Source organism: Castanea sativa, chromosome 4 (assembly GCF_040712315.1).
Source record: "Castanea sativa cultivar Marrone di Chiusa Pesio chromosome 4, ASM4071231v1".
In the NCBI taxonomy this organism is placed as follows: Eukaryota; Viridiplantae; Streptophyta; class Magnoliopsida; order Fagales; family Fagaceae; genus Castanea; species Castanea sativa.
The window spans coordinates 35,756,854-35,778,118 of record NC_134016.1 but is presented as its reverse complement, the minus strand read 5'-3'; the positions used below and the strand labels follow the sequence as shown (position 1 = coordinate 35,778,118).

Genomic DNA, 21,265 nt, shown 5'->3' with positions numbered 1-21,265 from the left:
GTCAATGGATTATTTTTAATAAATTTTAATACTATTTTTATTTAAAAAAAATATTAAAAACTATAAAAAAAAAAAAAAAATCATTTTTTTTTTCCCATAAAAATTTTTATAAACCAATATATAGGGTATCTGATAACTTTTTCTTATTATTTACAAATATACAACAAGTTTCGGCAGGTCAGGAAGTCAAAATTTTACTTCTTGTCATGTTATTCAATATATATATATCAACTTGATTCCAAGAGGTCTGAGAATTGAGGCAGGCCAGGAGGTCAAAATTTTACTTGCTGTACTATTGCAATAATTGTCGGCCAAAATTCCCCAAAATAAAGGTTGGTGACAATGAAGAAATACTTCCCAATCCAACTACAGTTGTATTATCCTTTGGTCTCACTTGTACGCACCTATAACTTGCTCGTCCTCTTCTCAAGTCTTGATCGGAACGAGTTTACTTAAGCATTGATTTGACCATTTAATTTTTCCAAACTGCACTCACAATATAAAGCAACTTCACTTGATCATTAGTGCTGTGGGCATTGAGTTCGCCAGAGTGAGGCACTGATTCTTGGTTTTTTTTTTTTTTTTATTCTTTTACTTCCAAAATAAAATGACTTATATATTACAACGTTTTACAATGTACATGTCCACAAATATACAACAAGTTTTGGCCGTTCAGGAAGTCAAAATTTTACTACTCGTTATGTATATTCAATATAGAACCACAAATCAACTTGATTCCAAGGGTCTGAGCATTGAGGCAGGCCAGGAAGTCAAAAATGTTGCTGTCAGTGTCATAGACTATTGCGATAAATGTCGGCCAAAAGGCCCCTTAATAATGTTAGTGACACTGAAGAAATTTTCTTCCCAATCAAACTATAGTTGGATTCAGTTCCCAATCCATTGCTATATATATGTCATATATAGTGACATTGATTATGCCTACTGCCTAGTAGGTTAGGTAAGGATATTTCACATTATCTCAACAGGTTTAATGTTTTTGTGCACTGAATTCAAGTCGGAGTTTCATTTGTTTTAGTCTTCAGTCCTAAATATAGTCCAATCTCATATCCGCAAGTTGACATATCAAAATAGGAGAGATTAAAAGTTAGGCTGAAAATAGCACCAGTTTTGGCCCCTCACTTGACTGCTGAACTGCTCCTAATTGGGTCTATTTTTCAATTTTTTTGTACAATTTCTAACTTTTTTTTCTATCTCCAATTTCATGATATGTGAACAAGATATACAAATTTCCTCCAATCAAAAAAAAAAAAAAAAAGATATACAAATTTCCTAAACTGTCCTCCAATGAAATAGATAATGACTATGATGTCCATGGTAGCTATAATGTTTCCAATCATATAGATGTCACATCCACCATAAGAGATTCGTATCTAAATTGTGGCCCTTCAATTTAACAGTTCTCACTTATGAAGCAGACATGAGGACTATGAATTTCTGCATCAGCCGTGCACACGTTGATACAGTCATCCATTGCCATGTGGGAACTTCCCATAGTGCTGTACATTGTCCTCATTGATCATCATTTGTCAGCAATCAATTTCTGTCATCTATATCTATCTATATCTATATATTACTAAAAGTTGAAGCGTAGCGTTTAATGCTGCTGCTCTAGCGTTTAATGCTGTTGCTCTTGCGTTTAATGCTGCTGCTCTTGCGTTATGTCACATCAGCTGCCACGTCATTTTTTTTAAAATATAATTTGTCCTACAATTTTCAGCCCTATAAATGCAGCCCATTACTTATTTATTTACTCTCACTATCACCCTATAATAAATCCAGTCCACTACTTATTTATTTACTCCCACTATCACCCTATAATAAATCTGTATAATTAATCCAACAAAAAGCCTTTTCAGTTCAGCTTTAGGGTTTTGTGTGAGCCTTTTCAACTTAAAGGAAAAAAAAAAAACCAACAACAACAACATTAACAATGTTGAAGCCTTTCAAGCTTTAGGGTTTTTTTTTTCTTTCCAATTTTCCTATAATTGTTTTTAATATTTATTTTTCTAATATTTACACTTTCCCAAACCTTTCTCTCTCCCTTACAATTTCATCTCCCCATTACTTCTTCAATTTTTCTCCCTCTCTTACATTTTCATCTCCCCACTACCGTTTACATTAATATCATTCTTCTTCTTTCTCTTCATCTTCCTTTATTTTTTTCTCTTCTTATTTACACCCTCTTATTATATAAATTTGTTACTATCTCTTCTATTCTATGCATAGTTTTCCCTCACCAAAAAAATGGTTCTCTCTCTCTCTCTCTCTCTCTCTCTCTCTCTCTCTCTCTCTCTCTAAATTTTTTAGTGGATTTTTTTATTTTACTTGCATCTCTACTTTAGGTTGATAATTTTTTTATATTCTTTAAAATTCTATTTTGGGTTAATGCGATTTAGTTTTGTTTTTAATTTTTTTTTTTTTTATTCTCTTTGATTGTTAAATGTTATTCTATTGCGTTCTAAAGAATTAAATATAGCATATAAAAATATAATATTATCCTATTACATAGCATGATTTCCATAATTTGGTATTTATTTTGTTACCTATCATGATTTTTTATAGTACTCAATTTAGATGTTAAACTATGAGACTTTACTAATTTTTGTTTATTTTCTAATCATTTGTGGTAGATAAAATACTCTTAATAGTTGTATTAGAAGTACTCTACAATGTCATTCATTTGAAGAAAAGCAAAGGTTAGCCAAACGAAAACAATCGGATAGGTGACAAATTTTAACTTTTGCAATTTTATTTTAATTATTATTATTTTATAACAATGCATGTATAGAAATTTAATTTTTAGATTTTGCTAATAATTGATTATTTGATAATATGTTTTTGGTGGCCGAAATTATAATTTCTACAAAGAAAATAACCTTAATAGATTATCAAAAACAAAATTTTATCCTAATATTGGTTCAATTAATCATTGTTAAGTTTTATTAATTTTTTTTAGTTTACATTTTTTTGATGTTTTGGATTGTTCATATATTACATTTATGATTGTTCCTACAATAAATAAAAATATAATTACGAAATACATTACTCATTATTAGATTAGTTTAAATTGTAAAAAAAAATAATAATAAAACCACCATAAAAATTCATAGAATTAGAGGAACTCTTATTCTTGGACGAAATGATAAAGGAATACCCGGGAACACATCTAGAAAAGCTTCGTATCGGAATCTACAACGAAACGATCCAATTGATCAAGATGCACAATGAAGATTGTATCCATACGATTTTGCACTTCTCGACAAATATGATCTGTTTCGTTATTCTAAGTGGTTATTCTATGCTAGGTAATGAAGAACTTGTTATTCTTAACTATTGGGTTCAAGAATTTCTATATAACTTAAGCGACACAATCAAAGCCTTTTCCATTCTTTTAGTAACTGATTTATGTATAGGGTTCCATTCGCCCCACGGTTGGGAACTAATGATTGGATCTGTCTACAAAGATTTTGGATTTGCTCATAATGATCAAATTATATCCGGTCTTGTTTCTACCTTTCCGGTCATTCTAGATACAATTTTAAAATATTTGATTTTCCGTTATTTAAATCGTGTATCTCCCTCACTTGTAGTGATTTATCATTCAATGAATGACTGAAAAATGATTCACTGATCCAATTAGAATGGTTGGTTGTTACTTTGTACATAAGCAAAACATTCAAAACTGTACTTATTCTTTTTACTCATACAAGGGATTCGATTCCTCCTATATTCTATTCCATTACAATAAAATTCTTTTAGTACATAGCAGAATCATAGATAGGGAACTATACTAGACTAAGAACCTACCTAATTTTATTGTATAAATTTTCGATACCAATGATTGGACCATGCAAACTATAAATACCCTTTTTTCTTGGATAAAGGAAGAGATTACTCGATCCATTTCCGTATCGCTCATGATATATATAATAACTGGGGCACCCATTTCAAATGCCTATCCCATTTTTGCACAGCAGGGTTATGAAAATCCACGCGAAGCGACCGGCCGTATTGTATGTGCCAATTGCCATTTAGCTAATAAACCCGTGGATATTGAGGTTCCACAGGCGGTACTTCCTGATACTGTATTTGAAGCGGTTGTTCGAATTCCTTATGATATGCAATTAAAACAAGTTCTTGCTAATGGTAAAAAGGGGGCTTTGAATGTGGGGGCTGTTCTTATTTTACCTGAAGGGTTTGAATTAGCCCCCCCCGATCGTATTTCGCCCGAGATTAAAGAAAAGATAGGCAATCTGTCTTTTCAGAACTACCGCCCGACTAAAAAAAATATTCTTGTGATAGGTCCTGTTCCTGGTCAGAAATATAGCGAAATCACCTTTCCTATTCTTTCCCCGGACCCCGCTACTAAAAAAGATGTTCACTTCTTAAAATATCCCATATACGTAGGCGGGAACAGGGGAAGGGGTCAGATTTATCCCGACGGTAGCAAGAGTAACAATAATGTTTATAATGTTTAGTACTATTATTTAGCGAAAATTCTTAGGTAATCCCGAAGTATAATGAAATGGTACTCCCTCTTCTCACACTCATGGTGGACCCCACTATGAATTTAATGAGCGGACCCCGCCATGAATGTGAGAGGAGGGAGCACCATTCTCCATGCTCTGGGAGTACCTAAGAATTACTCATTATTTAGAGCATATGAACAATCCTAAGTCCCATCTCCCTCTCCCATCTCCCAAGCTGTTTTAAAAAACTCTAGGGTCCATTTGACAAGAAAATGGAAAACACTAGAAAAGGGAGAAATTATATCGTGTCTTTTAAAATAAAAGTCTAGTAACACACAAAAATTTGCAACTTTTTGCCACGTGACAGAGTGTAATTGGTGAAAAAAAAATTATAGGTTTATGTGTATATGATGATCAACCACTCATAGTCTGTCATATAGCTCCTGTTGTTACTAAATTTGTGTAAATATTTTTAATAGATTACGTAATTTAAATTCAAAATGTCTTTTTTTTTTTTTAGTGTTTCAACCTATGATGACTGCTTCAGATTATAATTCTTTATCATCGAACCAAGACATCAATCAGATTTTAGTGTAGGCGATGACTGAACCTCAGATTTCTTATACAACCATTAGAAATTTTACCAGTTAAGTTAATTGAAAACCACAATATGAAATGTCTATTAGGTCTTCATAACACACAAAATTTAAAATAATTGAAAAAAAAAAAAAAAAAAAAAAAAGAAGAAGAAGAAGAAGATAGATAATGCTTGAAATCTCTCAGCACCGTTTATATTCTCTTCAACGTGTTTTACTCTACACAATCATACACAAAATGTACACGGTAGCGCCCACACAACACACATCAATTAATGCATCATCTGTTTTTTTGATACAATCAATCAGCATCGTCATAGTCACACGCAATTGCCCCTCTCGGACCCCTTAGCTCCGCCTATGCTCACACTAACAGGATCCCACGCACATTGGCACATATACATTAAATATACACACAATCGGTCACTTCTACAGACACACAATAAATTTTTACACACACATAAACCCATTTTAATTAGATGGGTTATGAGTTAAGAATTCAGTCATTTGGACCTGGAAGTAAATTTTTATTGAGAAAGTTTAGTAGGGACATACCCAACTCTACACCCAAATTCACAATATGCTTTAATGTCATTTCGTGATTAGTACACTCAAAATTTTTTTTTAATCAAATTTTTGTGAGTCCTGTGTGTAAGTATTAAAATTCAATCACAAAATAACACCTATGTTGTAACATTGGGTGTCGATTCGGGTGTGGTCGTAGGCATTTTGATTTTTATTAGAGCTCATGTTAAGCTATGGAGCTCTATTTCTCAAATAAATAAATGTTAAGCTATGGAGCATTTTAGGAAATGGAAGGCTGACCTAAGCCAAACTTCAGTTACTACTGTGTGCAATATGAAATGAGTTGTGCATATTACTACAACCATAATAAACTGTCCTCACTCATCATAGTATTTATCTACTTGTGGATATATATTACTGTTAGTTTCTCTAAAACCTTCTCCTCTATCCCTTGTGCGTGTGTTAAAATATTTAGTATTCTTAAAAGAAAAACAGTGGGTTATTCTCACATTGTAAAATGAGTGTGAGTTATAGAGGTTTAAAATCTGTGCTGTGTATTTAAGAGTTGGGCTCTTTTAAATATACACCACTATTAGTTTCTTTAAAATTTTCTCCTATCTCCCCTTGTGTGTGTGTTAAAATATTTAGTATTCTCAATAAAAAAAAAGGGAAATTATCTACTTTAAATTCTATTCCTAATCAACACAAGGAATAAAAAATAAAAATGACTAGGTGATGTCACATTTGCATAAATAACAGCATTTTATTGGTTGAGTGGTCAACAGGCACAACACCAAATGAAGTGTCCGCGTTTCCTAGTTTACAACTCATTCAAGGTAAAAAAAATAATAGATTAGAGAAAGAAATCAGGAAATATTCAAGCTAGAAAAAGTAATAATTTAGAGGAAAAAAAATTCTTTCATGCTCGTTCACATTCACTGTTTCACACACATGTCTACAATTGATGCGAGAATGTCCACATTTTCAATATAGTAGACAAAAAATTGTGGATGTGGGAGACATGAAATAGTAGATATGTGAGTGAGAATCAAAACCATAAATTAGAAACAGAAAACAGGAAAGAACATAGAAATTCTTCGCATAGGCTAATGTATGTCACAATTTTCATTGAATTAATGAATGACTAATACAGTGTCATAACTTAGAGGTCCCCGCTTGGCTGGTTATGGTCCTGAATTATGTGACAGATGCACAGCTTTTGTGGCTCCTGATGAAGTTTTAATTGAGAAAAAGGCAAAATTTTCCACTTCATGATTTTCTTCCTTTTCTTTCTTCTTTCTTTATCTGGCATCATATCTTCGTGAATTTGACTGCATAAGTGTGTTAAGGATAGCTTATTTTGTTTAAAATGTTTATTGTGTAAAAGTATCTAGAAAAGTATAGCACTTTCAAAAAATTATACCTAAGAAATAAGCTTGTTTATATTCAATTTTAAGCTTAATCAAACAGGAATGTAAGATGTATCAGACACGTAACTATCATGTCTTGTCAAGGTTTGGCCAAGATGGTTCCCTGCACAGCTAGGCCTTGCATGTGGTATAACAGTTCAACACCATAGCAGCTGGGGTAACTTTGTTCTATGTGGTTGCCGACCATTGCTGTTGTGCTGGCATGCATTTAGAGCTGGTCTTCTTATGTGTGGGCACCTCAATCTTGTGACTCATTGTGTTCTCACTTCAATTGGCTTTGCAATGAATTTTGTGGTCAAGGATATTTGCTGCCCTACCTCTGATTTTGGGTTGCTAGAATTTCAATAAAAGCTGCTATTCCTGCATGTTCTTTGTGGTTCTAATGGTTTTTACTAATCTGCTGACAATCAATCAAGAGTGTCTGGAACTGTCTATTTCAGAAAAGCCATTCTCCCAAGCTTTGCAATGAATTCTGTGTTGGAATTCTCATTGTTTTTATTGTCTTCACGATGATAGAGCAAAGTAAATCTGGTTGTACTGAGTGCAATGAATTATAATAGTTCTATGCATAAATAAACAATAGAGCAAATAATCACAAAGTGAATAAAAAGATTTAAGTAATTAACATGACACACAATTTCCTAGCTGACTTGATCAACATTTTGTCTCTACAATTTACTGTTACATTCCTGAGTGAAGACTACTGAATCCAAATGCCTCGCATTCCTTTTTTTTTTTTTTTTTTTTTTGGGTCTGTGTGTGCATTACATTCCTAGTGACAATAGAAGCAGAAACATTTGACAGAAACCTTGTCTGTTGACCTGATCTTATTTGCCTTTTCTTCCACCTTAGAGACTTGATTTCTTCTTTTCTCTTCCAACTGTTGTCTTGCTCCTCCTGCTATCTGATCAATCCATGCTATCTTTTCTTGGTAGTGTCGTAAGTTTAAAGCACTTCGCTGCTCCAACTCACCCTGAAATTTCAACAATTAGGGAACTTGTTGTAAGGTCATGCCTCTTTAAGCCTGCATATGTAGAACAAGTAACATAATCCTCTAGGTTAAGGTTAGTCTAGGTTTGTCTATAATTACTCTATCAACTCGAAAGTGTGCAGCTTGCTTGTTAAAGGGGTGTTTCCTTTGCTCTGGTGTGGGATAGTTGTTCCCTACTTTAAATTTGAGTTGGACAAGTTTTGTGTTGTGAATATTAATTCAAAAACTTAGCAAGTGAACATCAAAGGTTTGAGGCAAAACCTTTTTTTTTTCCATGTTAAATTTGGCCTGTGTCTTCTTCTCATCCTCCCAAGCAAGTATTTTGGAATTCATATTCTCATACCTGAAATTTGTGCTTATTATTGAAAATAATTTTGAAAAAAATGAAACTAAAATCCATATTCTATTAATGTGGGATTATAAGCCACTTGTTGACTATGAAAAGACTAGGTATTAACTTTTTGGAATCGATACATGCTAATTAACTTGGATTCCAAGAAAGTGAACCATCTCAAAGTATAATCATTTACCGCTTTTTTATCTTTGTCATCTCAGCTTTCTCCCAAGCATCTGCTTTGGCTTCCACATCATTGCGTCGTGATGAATCTCTCATCTGGTTCTGATTTCTATCAGCTGAGGGTGTAGGTCTCATTGAGGATGTATGACTTGGATTCGGAGTTGGAAAAGCCCTCTCTTGTGCCTCCCTTTCCTGCCCTATTGACTTATTTAATGAAACTGTGCCTGATACGTACAATCTGTCAATTCTTGGACAATGTTTATCATGTTTTATTTTTTTAACTGTAACATTTACCAGCACTCTTCATTTCTGTGTTTGAGAATATCCTGGTTGCTCTACCAGCACTTGAGCTATCATCTTTTCTGCTCTTAATCTTGTTCCGTGACGTTTCAAGATCCTCTCTCCTCTTCTTCTGAATTTCTAATTCATCTTCTTCAAGTGAGTGAATAGCAAATGCAACTGCTGCAACAGCAGCTGCAAACTCAGTGTCTCCTGAATCATTATCCTCACTCACTTGACCCGAAAGCCGCCTCTGGTACAAGCCCTGCTCAGCATTATCTAGAAAAGCTAGCAAATGAGATTTAAAAATAAATAAATAAATTCACTAATGAAGAAGCATTTTCATTTGTCTGTGCTTCAGCGATTGGCCACCGAATAAAATTGGAATCTGCTTTCACACACGTCATTGATGAAAAAAAAAAGTATCTTGACAGAGAAAGCACAAGATTTTGAACTTATGCTCCACATTTATGGAGTAGAATTACGCAAAATTTGCGCATATATGTGTATTTTGATGATGTGAAAGCACTTGTACCTTCATTGAAGGAATCTGTTTGTTGAGATAGACGTAGTGGTGTTCTTACTCCAGTGCCAATGAACTCTTCCTGCTTTTCTTTACTTTGGCCAGAAGGCCTCACTCTAACAAGAACAAAGTGGTTAATAATTCTTCAACCAAGATTGATGCAGAAGGTGTGTAAAAGACTAAGTCTACTCTATTATGTACATTTCAATTGTTACATTAAATGATTAAATTCACAATTTTCTAATAACTTAACCTTTTGAGACAATTGGTCATTTTTCAAGGTATCAGAGCAAGTTGTCCTGGGTTCAATTACTACCTCCACCTTAGGCCCAAACGTGAAGGGGTAGTGTTAGATTAAATTTTAAATCAGTAATTTAGCACCAATGAAGAATTACATGCCATACTCTTTTCAGTTATTATGTTGGTTTTGACTAATATTTCCAAGTTCAAGAAAATTTCACAAAGACTTGTCAAGAAAAAACAGATTTTGGATTGGGTTAGAGGGTACCTCCTTTGCTTAACCAAAAGATCCATTGTCCAAAAACTCTTCTTGTTGATTTCCCAATCTGATTTGCCTGATTATCCAGTAGTGTCTGTCTGTGAAGAAGACTAGAAGCAAGAGTTGGTCACAATGCAGGTTGTACTGATTTTAGCTTGGTGAACAGGATAGGCGGCAAGCAAGGTAAAATATGCTTTGCATTCGACTGTTGAAGGAAGCAAAGCATTTTTCTTCCCTCCAATGGAAGATGCACATGCACATGCACATGGACATATAAACCTGCGTTTACAAGTTGTTTCCATTTTTAAGTCCTTTGGCACACAGACATCTTTCTATTAAAGACATCTTTGGCACACAGACATTTTTATATATACATATTCTATGTGTTTAAGTGATGCTGAAGTTTGCAATGAACTTGAATGGAACCTATTCATCATATTCCCCACTTAGACATTTCATGCAGTTATTCCTTATTCCGTTTGGATGGTGAGGGTATAATGTTGTACACCCAGTTAAGCCGAAAGATAGATTCTTGTGTTGGCCCACCGAAGGAGGCAAATTCTTTGACCACCCAAGTTAATCCTCAGTCTCTTCACTGCTAATGTTATTGCTTTGTAGGGCGGGAAACACTTCATTGGGTTCATTGTTTAATTTGAAGCATCTTTGGGTTGCTTGGCTTTGAGGTTTTTAAATTTTTATATATTGGCTGCAGTTTTGACAAGGTGGTCTACTTGAAGTGATTCCCACTCTTGCTAAACAATGTCTCTCTCTCTCTCTCTAAAGATAAAATACTACAATAGGAAATAGGAACTGACTACTTATGTGTTATGAAATAGGAACAATGGTTTTATAAGTAAAAAAAAAAAAAAAAATCAAAAAGAAAGAATAAAACACACTTTTAGGCTTTTAGCCTTAAAGTTGGGATTATTTTTTATTTTGACTTCTTACATTTTAAAATTTCTATTTTCACTCTTCATGTTTGATTCCATTTTCATATTGGCCATGCCATTTATTTCCGTTAATGATCTAACCGTCAATAATATGTTTTTCTACTTACAACAATAAAATTCATTTATTGTACAACATTTTAAACCAATATTTCATGAAATAGTTAAACATGAAAGACACTTATCAGTCAAATTACTAATGAATATGAAAATATAATTAAGCATAAAAATAGACAAAATAAAAACAACCTCAAATTTAAGGCCCAAATGTATACTTCAATCTTAAAAAAAGAAGGAAAAAAAAAAAAAAGCTAATGTGAACAACATTAGTTTCATTTTATTTTTAGTAAGAATCTAGCTTTTTATTTTTTCCTTAACTCAAAAAAAAAAAATCTGTACCATACGGAGCCCAACACAAATGGCCACTGTTTGGGCTTGAGCTTTGGGTACACTCCCTCAAATTGCAGCCCAGCCCACACTCCTTCACAGTGAATAGCCCGTGTATATACGCGCCACAATTTCGCACGTGCAAAAAAAAAACCTCTTCTCCCTCTATTGTTTCCCCGCCCAATTTTGCGATCGTACCTTCACTTCAAAACTCTCTCTCCTCTTCTTCTTCTTCTTCTTCTTCTTCTCTCTGCTCTGTGAAATGAAACCAAAACCCTAACAAAACCAAGAAATGGAGGTCACGGAGGAGCAGCGAAAGCGAGCGGAGTCGAACCGCCTCGCCGCCCTAGCCAAACGCAAGGCCCTTCTAGAATCTTCCTCTCACCACCACCACCACCACCACCAACAACCGCCGCAAAATCCATGGAAGCTCTTCAAGTGCCGAAAGCTCTCCCCCGAACTCGCTTCCAATTCCACTACCAAGACCGGCGATGCTGAATTCTCTAAACCGAGGCCCGAACCTACTGTTCTATCCAACCCTGTTCCGCCGCCCCGCCCGCCCGATAAGTTCCGGGTCAGGCTCGAGGTATGTTCGCCCGACTCGTTCTCCGCCACGCCCGAACCCCTGCGGGACTTTGCGTATCCCGGAGACGACCAGTGCTTGCAGAGACTCACCGATTGCTTGTCCAATGTATGTGCTTTTTTTTTTTTCTTTTTTTTTTCCGAATTTCTTTTGTACAAATTCGAATTCTAGGTTTTCTAGTTCCATTTGAATTTATATGATTCGGAATTTATCTTCTTTACTCGCATTTCCTTTTGTAACGAAATAAATAATGCATCAAGATAACATTTTGGTCCCTAAAGTTTGCATGAATTTCGTTTTTCTTCGCTGAACTTTAAAAAAGTTTATCTTTTGTCACTAATCTATTGAAAATGTTACACTTTTTGTCTTTAAACTTTGAAAAGATGTATAATTTTCTTTTGTTCTTAAATTATTGAAGAAAAAAAAAAATCTTTTTTCATCCATATTTTTGCTGCTAAACTATTAACAAAAGGTTCTTTATATAGTTTGAGGACGAAAAATGAAATTCACGCAAGGACAGAAACGATATTCATTGCTTATGTATAGTCCTTGTTCACATTTGGTCTTCCTTGGCAATGTCATTTCATGTTTATACTTTTAAAAAGTTTGCATGAATTTTGTTTTTCATCTCTAAACTATAAAAAAATTCATTTTCACTAATTTATTGAAAATGCTACATTTGTGTCCATTTAGGAACAGCTAGCTAGCTTATAAATTAATCCCAAACAGATATGTCTTTAAACTTTAATATATATTCATCCCTAATCTATTGAAAAAAAAGTTGTTTTTTTTCATCCATATTTTCACCACTATACTTTTACAAAAAGTTCTCCAAAAAAGTTTAAAGACAAAAAACGAAATTCATGCAAAGACGGAAACAATATTTTTGTTTAAAAAAAAAAAACAATATTATTGCTTATGTATAGTCCTTGTTCACACTTATCACAAAAGTATAGTCCTTGTTCACATTTGGTCTTCCTTAGCACTTTCATTTCATGTTTATATTTTAAATTTTCTTTAACATATTTGGTTATTTGGTGTTCTCTTAGGTCATGCCATCGCACTACACGCAAAATCACAGTGGTGGGAAGGCGTGTGTTTATAAGCTAGGGGATTATTATTCTATTTTGAGATGCTTAAAGAGTTGGAAAAGCGTTGAGGTTGAAGAGATACCTTGGGGGACATTTAATGTTATCGAGAGGCTTTCTCATTCCTTTATTGCTGGAAGGTGGTTACCATGCAGGCCGGAACACTTGTCTGATGAGCAGGTTGAGGAGTTGATTGGGAAGATGCCAAAGACATTGCATGATACGCTCTTGCCCTTCCAATTTGATGGTGTGAGATTTGCTTTGCGGAGGGGTGGTCGGTGCCTTATTGCAGATGAAATGGGCCTTGGAAAGACACTGCAGGTATGCATTTAATAAATAACGTGACTTTATGTATGCACCCCCATTGATTTGGAATTTATATTTGAACATTGATTTAACGTGTAAGTAACTTAGAGATTATGTGTAATTGGGAAATCTTAATGTTCTGATTATTTATACATAATAATAGGCGTCTGCTTGTACCCTTATTGTTTGAAAATTTCTTAGAAGAGTGCATGATACTTTAACTTATTTATATGCCCGATCTCTTTGCAGGCTATTGCTATTGCAAGCTGTTTCATGAATGAAGGTTCTATACTTGTTGTTTGCCCAGCTGTTTTGCGCATTCCATGGGCAGAAGAATTGGAACGTTGGCTTCCCTTATGTTCAACTTCTGATATCCACCTTGGTAACATTCTCTCACAATATGTTTCCATTTTTTTTGGGGGTGGTTGGGAGGAAGGGGTGGGGGGTGGATGGGAGCCTGGAGGTTAAAGTTTAGGGGCTTTGGAAGACAAGCCCTAATGTTTTGTTTCTATCAATCTGTGGAGTTTATAAGTACTAAAAATCTTTGTCAAGTAATTAATAATGGAGAACAGAAAAATCTTTGTTGAGTAATTAATAATGGAGAATAGAAAAATCTTGGTCTTTTGTAAATTCAAATATTTTTAACTATTGTAATCATTGCTCTTAATTGTATGACACTTGTGGAGTAGAGAAGAAACAAAATAAAAGCTAGTCTCTCCCTTTGGTCCATGATTCAGATCATTGAATGGGAATATTCTGTTATATTTAGTGACTAGTGCTTACATGTTCCTCCTGACTCCAGTTTTTGGTCATCGAGATAATCCTGCCCATTTAAAGAGATGCCCTAGAGTTGTGGTTATTTCTTACAAAATGCTTCACCATTTGCGGAAAAGCATGCTTGATCGAGAATGGGCTTTATTAATAATTGATGAATCTCACCATGTTCGGTGTTCTAAGAAAGCGTCTGAACCAGAAGAGGTACAATCACTCTTTTATGTCTTGACATATGTGAAAGCAGTTGGGTGGATTTGATATTTTCTTCTTACCTGTTAAATAAAATTTGATAATGATGCCTCAATAACATCTAATTCTCAAATGAGACTTCCATTGCCTCAAAGAGTTATGGTGATATTAAAGAACATTTCTTTTGTTGCTTTAGTTGTTGACTTGTTGTTGCAATTTTTTATACATCCAAGCAAGGAACCAGCCCTGATATTGCCAAAATTTTCAAATATGATTGTTTTTTTAAATTTTTATAGGTTCTAAACCTGCTTTACATGCACCATAGGACCATATTTTGTTGCTATTATATGCAGAATTTATGTATAAAAAAATAATGGAAGTTCATGTGCGAAAGGTTGGAATACATAATGAAGAAGTTTCTTTAATGCATGATCTATTGCCTAAAGATGACCATTAAGACTGTTGAAACTCGTGTGCATTTCACAATACATATGTTTTGTGTTGTGTTGGTCTGCAGTACAATAGATATAATTATACTTTGAATGCACATGATCTATTATTTTTATTTTTATTTTCCATTCCAAATTATTTGCCAACATTGATTAAAAAAAATTATCCTATTGATAAATAAACTTTTACCAAAAAGTTATTAACAGTTCAACATGTTTCTAAATGCCCTTGGCTTTTAGGCAAGGGCATTTTGGATGGCATCAAAATATAGAAATTCAGAGGTGGTTTCTCATTGTTTAATGTGGTGTCTTTGGCAGGAAAGTAATGCTTGTGGCTTTGAGGGATGTGAAAGAACTATTCCTTTACCACCCTATTAAATTTTCTTGATCATTGTACTGAATGAGTTTGATTTTGATGTACCCATAGTATACTCCCTGCATACTTGGGCTATACTTTTTAATTAATAATTTTTGTTACTTATAAGAAAGAGAATATGAAAGCATATAGAGTTTTTTTTTTAGAGGGTAGTTCTCACTATTACTGTTTATCCCTACAATCATCTCTTCCACAAGGCATTATTAAAGGAAAAAATGGTGAGTATGAACCAAATATGTGTCACAACTCAAGCAAAGACTTCTCTTTAAACTAGCCCCACTTTGAAATAAGTCATTGCGACTTATCAAAAAAAAAAACGAAAAAAGAAAAAAGTCATTGCGACACACAGATGCTTAGATGCAGATACTCTTCCAATGCCACATTAGGTGCCATTTATTTAAAATGAAAAATCAAACTGTAAGAAAATGTTATTTGAATGATGGTGGACTCATTGTATTTGGCAAGTAATATTCCCTTACAGTCAACTATGCGATCATGGTTAGAAACATGGCCTGTAAACAGGCATAAAATAATTCCATCTACCATTGGGGGGATTCACGGGTTTACGCACAGAAGCAATGATGGAAAAGAACAGTTCATCAAACAATCTGTCTCAATAAGTAGTAGTACTATTAACCAAATTGGTATCTTGTATATGGATATATGGTCCTTACACAGGTTTCATTAAAAGCGATTTCATGAACAATCTCTTTCTTAATTTACTTTCATATTCCTTTTTTGATTGTTATGGTTAGTTAATTGTATATATCATCTGCAAGGACCCTTTTGACATATGTTAATTTTTTTTCTTTGTTCTTTTTTGCCGGTGTATTGACAGATAAAAGCTGTCCTTGATGTGGCTATGAAGGTCAAGCGAATAGTTCTACTGTCTGGGACACCTTCTTTGTCGAGGTTGTGACACATTTAAACAATGTTGCCATTCTCTTTTTGTTGAAATTTTATGTTTCTTAGCTTTCTAATGTTTTGTGTGGGTTTATTTTTCAATTTGTGTTTAACGAATACTAATATCTTGGTTGTATATTTCCTAGGTGATCCATAGGCCATATGACATTTTTCATCAGATAAACATGCTATGGCAAGTTTCTTTACACCTTTATGTCTTACAAGATTGATTTTCTTTTACCCAGTTTGTTAAGTTCATCTATTTCTTCGACAATTCTGTTGGTAATAGGCCTGGTCTACTGGGAATGAACAAATTTGAGTTTGCAAAAACTTACTGTGCTGTCAGAGTTGTCCGTGATTCTCAAGGGAAGTTTTATCAGGTAGTCTTTAGAATTGTGTCAGAAGGGCACTATATGGTTTGGATAAATAACTTTTCATACTGCATTGTGTTTAAGTTGGTGTTGTTTTTTTAACAACTCATTAATAAGAAAAAAAACAAAAAGCATCATGCTGAGCATGCTTTTCATGAAGACGTGAAAGACCATGTGGCTAAGTCTATTTCTTGGGTGATAGAGTTGACCTCTTTGTGGATTCCTATCCTATAAGGGATATCTACATAGACATTGGTAATATGTGGTTGGTAAACAAAGATGCCATATCTTCTATCTAGAGATTTGTGTAATGAGATCTATGAATATTCTGATCATTAGCCTTTTCTCATATTTTGCTCTTGTAAAGAACATTTTAAAACATTTCATGTTGTTCTTGTAGGATTTCTCAAAGGGAATTCGCTTGGAAGAGTTGAATGTGTTACTTAGGCAAACTATTATGGTTTGTGCTCTTGTTCTCAATATGCTTAAGTGTGTCTTTGGATGAACTTATTTTGGTCTGCTTATTTTGTTTATTGTGTAAAAGTAAGTTGTACCATGAAAAATGTGATGTTTCAAAAAGCTGTATATTCCTTTTTATGATGAAAATAAGCTGAACTACGCAGACTAATTAGTGTGATGCTCATTTTAGCAATATTTTTTGTGACGGGTTATTTGCATTATTCTATCTTTGAAAAGCCATTCCACCATCAAGGTTTTAAGATCGACTATCAATTGAAAATTTAAGTTGCGTGAGGCCTTGGTTCTTTATTTTTAGAAAATAGAACTGTTATAATGATGGCTGTTTTTCATTGTACTTTCAGAGCATAACTGTTCCGTTCATTTAGTGTATATGTTTTTTTAATTCATTACTTGTATATATAAAAAATAAAGATGGCTATTTATAACTACTTGCCTGTGTTAGACTTCAATTTAGCTTTTTGACCAATATTTTAGGTACTAAATAGTAAATACTAATACCAATGATGTAAAAACATGTTAATTACCATGACTGTAAAATTTGTTTTCATCAAATTAACTGTCATGGCTCAAACCCATTAAGGTTTAGTGCATGAGAAATCTATCAACTAACTAAAACTGTAAGAAATCCGCTTTAGTAAAACCAGTAATAAATTTTCCAAGGTTACTTTTCCATAAAATGTAAAATATTATTATGCTAATATCTCCTCATTACAATTTAGAACTCTGTAAACTTTTAAAATTATTATAAACTACAAATCATTCGTCTCGATATAGGTCTATACATAACGTTAAATGCTTACTCAATAACATACAACTTATCGCAAGATATCAAATGCAACAAATGTCTTAATGTCAAGATCCTACAACTTAATCAACTAACTACAGCTTAATAAAGCATAATGGGGCAAGCGTAACAACCTTAAATACCAAAAATATATAAATCATTTTCCAACATAACTTTTTCTTTTAATAAGGAGTCTTTAGCTCCAACCGATCTGAAAGCCACAGATAAATAACATTAGTGAGCCAAAGGCCACTAAGTAGCATAGTTAATATTGAGTGTGAGTTTGAGCCATTTTAAAACTATATATTTCTTAAACTCCTGAATATGCATTTTCAAAAATAACCATGAACATGTGCATTAACTTTTTGATAAGTAAAAATTTCATTAAAAATGTGTACAACCGTTAAATAAAATTAAACACTAAAAGTACATTGTTCAAGCAAGTCAGGCAAAAAAAAAAGAAAAAAAAAATACCTGAAGCATTTATTCACTCAAGTAAAGTCTTGAGGAATAAAAGCTTCAAGTCATCAACCGATCTTTCACATCTTTCAAATGCTTGAGCATTTTGCTCCCGCCAAATACCCCACATGAGGCAATGAGAAATCATACTCCCAAATCCCAACATTATTACCCCTGTTAAAGTTGCCTTTCCAACTGGCTAAAAGCTCCATAATACCTTTTAGCATGACCCAGTTAACCCCAAACAGAGAAAATACCATGGTCCAAAGCTCTCTGGCAACCGTGCAATGGAGAAGTAGATGATCCATGGTTTTCCCATCCCTTATACACGTGCAACACTTGTCTTTCACAATTAATCTCCACTTCCAGGGATTATCAGTAATTAGTTTCTTCCCAAGAGTTGCTGTCTAGAGGAAAAAGCTGACCTTTGTAGGAACTTTAGGCCTCCACAGATTCTTCCAAGTAAAGGATTGATGAGATGTTGAGTGTAACACTGACTTCAAAAACATTCTGTGAAGATGGAGTCCAGCAAAACTTGTTCAATCTACATCTTATTTTCCCAAGATACATTGGATCCATAAAAGTACCAATCAAATCCAGTTCCCAATCCTGAACTAGGCAAACAAAATTGACATTCCAGTTATAATTATCTCCTCAAAAGACAAAATGTCCTCCACAAAGGCATCCTTATTTCTTGCAATATGAAATAACCTTGGGAAACTCTCCCTCAATGGTATCCCCCCACACCATGTCATGCAAAATTCTAATTGAAGATCCATCTCCAACCTTGAAAGTGGTAAACAGCTTAAAGTCCTCCCAACCCTTCCTAATGTTCTTCCAGAGACTTACCCCTTAACCATCCTCCCCTCATGCTGCCATATTTACGATCTTCCACCCTTTGCCATAAAGCCTCTCTCTTTCCCAACAAAGCTTGCTTAACTGCACTGGATTTTGGATACCCAGTGTACTGTTTGAAAATGGTGTATAAACAGTTTCCAGTTAACCAGGTGGAGTTTACACTCGGAGATACCCCTCCCCACAAGAAATCCCTCTTTATCCAGTCTATACTTCGGGCAACTCCCATTGGAATGGGAAACAAAGATAAGCAGTTGGGAGGTTTGATAAGGTGTTCTTTATAAGCATCGTTCTTCCCCCCTTAGAGAGATACATTCTCTTCCAGCGTGCCAACTGTCTCTCTGTTTTCTCTATTACAATATTCCATACAGCTTTCTCCTTGAGGTGGAGCTTAAAGGAAGCCCCAAATATGTCGTAGGAAGCTTGGATACTCTACACCTCAAAATATCCAACAAGGTTTGTACGTTTGATACTTCATCTATCAGAACCTATTTAGATTTTTCCATATTTATCTTGTCCTGAAATGGCTTGTAGCCACACAAAAACAACTTTCAAATGCGATTTATTTTGTCATTAATGTAAACCCCGATATAATTACCTTCCCTTGCCCTCTCTAGTAATATGCACAAAGCCTCTGTAACAATGACGAACAATAATACAGGCAATGGGTTGCTTTGTTGCAATGGCTACTAGCCTACCATACAGGAGAACTGAAAACTGGACAGTGTAAATGCATATTAATATCAATTTCCTCCATCAAGAACTTTACCCACGTTGTTTGAGCATATAAATGAGAAAATTTTAGTGTACATGGTCATAAGCTTTCTCCAAGTTTAACTTGCACAACACCCCTGGCATAATTTATTCCATTAGACTATGTATGTATTCATTGGCAATGAGTATAGAATCCAAAATCTGTCTCCCTCTAACAAAAGCATTTTGGGGTACAGACACCACCTTTTCTAGCACCGCTTTCTCAACCTATTAGACAGTACTTTGGCTATGATCTCGTATACCCCAGTGACTCGATTGATAGATCGAAACCTTGTCCTCCACTACCCCAGGTTTTTTTGGAACAAGCAATAAAAGTAGCATCGATACTTACTTAAATGAACCATGGTTGTGGAAATAATTAAACACCTTCTGATGTCATCCTTTAGAATACTCTGCTTGGGAAAGCTGTTATGAAATTATTTAATACATTCATGGTCCTCCTTTAGTGACAGTGGGAATATTATAGAGTTTGCTAATCTGCTTTGTTGGCTTGTAATTCTGTGGTTACAATTCTTTAGACTATCTTATGCTTTGTAATGCTCATGAGGTAGTTTCAATGGAATAAGATCTTTTACTTATAAAAAAATAGTTGGATCTTGAATGAGTTTGATGGCTGTTTGGTATTAAAACAATGAATAGAACAAGAAACAAAGAAGGATAAACCCTGACAATTACACCTAGATTCCTTAAGCAATCGTACATAGAAAGGAGAAGCCTATCACACCGTCAAAGTTTAAAATAAGTTGCTAGAATTTTATTAAATTCAATCTCATCATTTCTATCTTTTATTGAATAAAAAAAGATCTTTTATAAGCTATTGCCATCAGTGCTCCTAGAAGGACTAGGACTGAAATAACCTTTTCTTAGAAAGACAATGACTCCTAATTATAGCGAAAAGTAATTAAGAACATGTTAACCAAATAGAAAATGACCCAAAAGATAAAATAAGACTAATGGGACTCTTGAACAACCCACTACAATACATTCTAGAAAATCTATTAACACTGAACCATTATCTTTCTAACATAAAAAACCTAATATTATGACTGAATAATAACTGAAGTAGCTTAATCTAGACCACAATGCTTGAATTTTTTGGTACTTAATCTTGTTTTTCCTTGAAATCTTTACTGTCTACAATAATCTCCCTAGTTGGAGAAAACTCATACACAAGTTTTAAAATGTTGTAGTATAATTTCTAGCCTCTTGTATAGCATGCTTGACATAAGATAAAAAGCCTGAGTTTCAGTTTTCTTTATTTTCTTTGTTGCTTGAAACTATGATGTCAATGGATTATCCTTGTCTCCAATGGGAACTTAAAACTTTTCAGTAGTTAGATAATCAATAATGGGAACTATCATTGCAAGGGACACATCCTTAGCATGATTATCCTGTAAAAGTATTGAAACAAGCTTCTCCATTTTGTTTCTGTTCTTTCATCATACTATCTTCTTTTATTTCAATTTTGGCTTGTTGTAGAATAACACTCATAGCTGGCTGAGATGTAATTGGCTTAGCAATAGGCTGAATAGTTGCTGGTTTGTTGATTTCTTGTCCTGCAATAGCAGATTCAACCTCTTTTTCTTGGCTCTCATGTTTTTGCTCAAAATTCTCCTCATGCAATATTGCAATTCAAGAGTTCCCTTTTATCAAAGTTTCCTCCATGAACTTTCAGGTTCATCTTCAGGTC

The 21,265-nt window shown here is 34.1% G+C and overlaps 2 protein-coding genes across 4 annotated transcripts in view; one reads left to right on the top strand and one right to left on the bottom strand.

Annotated features, from left to right (window-relative positions):
- Positions 1 to 7,636: 7,636 nt before the first annotated feature.
- On the bottom strand, positions 7,637 to 10,183 carry LOC142632015 (uncharacterized). 2 transcript variants are annotated; one of them, XM_075806438.1, is made up of 6 exons: positions 9,860 to 10,183; positions 9,364 to 9,467; positions 8,844 to 9,107; positions 8,563 to 8,773; positions 8,294 to 8,375; positions 7,637 to 8,014 (listed from the first exon to the last, which is right to left on the bottom strand). In XM_075806438.1, exons 1-6 carry the CDS (start codon positions 9,883 to 9,885, stop codon positions 7,814 to 7,816), a joined length of 888 nt encoding a protein of 295 aa, XP_075662553.1. In that variant the 5' UTR covers positions 9,886 to 10,183; the 3' UTR covers positions 7,637 to 7,813. The 2 variants fall into 2 exon arrangements, with proteins under 2 accessions (XP_075662553.1, XP_075662554.1); XM_075806439.1 differs by lacking the exon at positions 8,294 to 8,375 and having other exon boundaries at positions 7,672 to 8,014; positions 9,860 to 10,177.
- Positions 10,184 to 11,349: 1,166 nt separating this feature from the next.
- LOC142630270 (uncharacterized) overlaps positions 11,350 to 21,265 on the top strand; it is a 29,152-nt gene continuing 19,236 nt past the window's right edge. Inside the window, exons 1-8 of one of the 2 annotated variants that reach the window (XM_075804256.1) lie at positions 11,350 to 11,875; positions 12,817 to 13,176; positions 13,411 to 13,543; positions 13,964 to 14,139; positions 15,788 to 15,861; positions 16,010 to 16,045; positions 16,142 to 16,232; positions 16,624 to 16,683. In XM_075804256.1, coding sequence (XP_075660371.1) covers positions 11,477 to 11,875; positions 12,817 to 13,176; positions 13,411 to 13,543; positions 13,964 to 14,139; positions 15,788 to 15,861; positions 16,010 to 16,045; positions 16,142 to 16,232; positions 16,624 to 16,683 — 1,329 coding nt within the window. In that variant the 5' untranslated portion in view covers positions 11,350 to 11,476. Of the gene's footprint in view, positions 11,876 to 12,816; positions 13,177 to 13,410; positions 13,544 to 13,963; positions 14,140 to 15,787; positions 15,865 to 16,009; positions 16,046 to 16,141; positions 16,233 to 16,623; positions 16,684 to 21,265 lie in introns of both variants that reach the window. The other variant, XM_075804255.1, reaches the window with a different exon arrangement.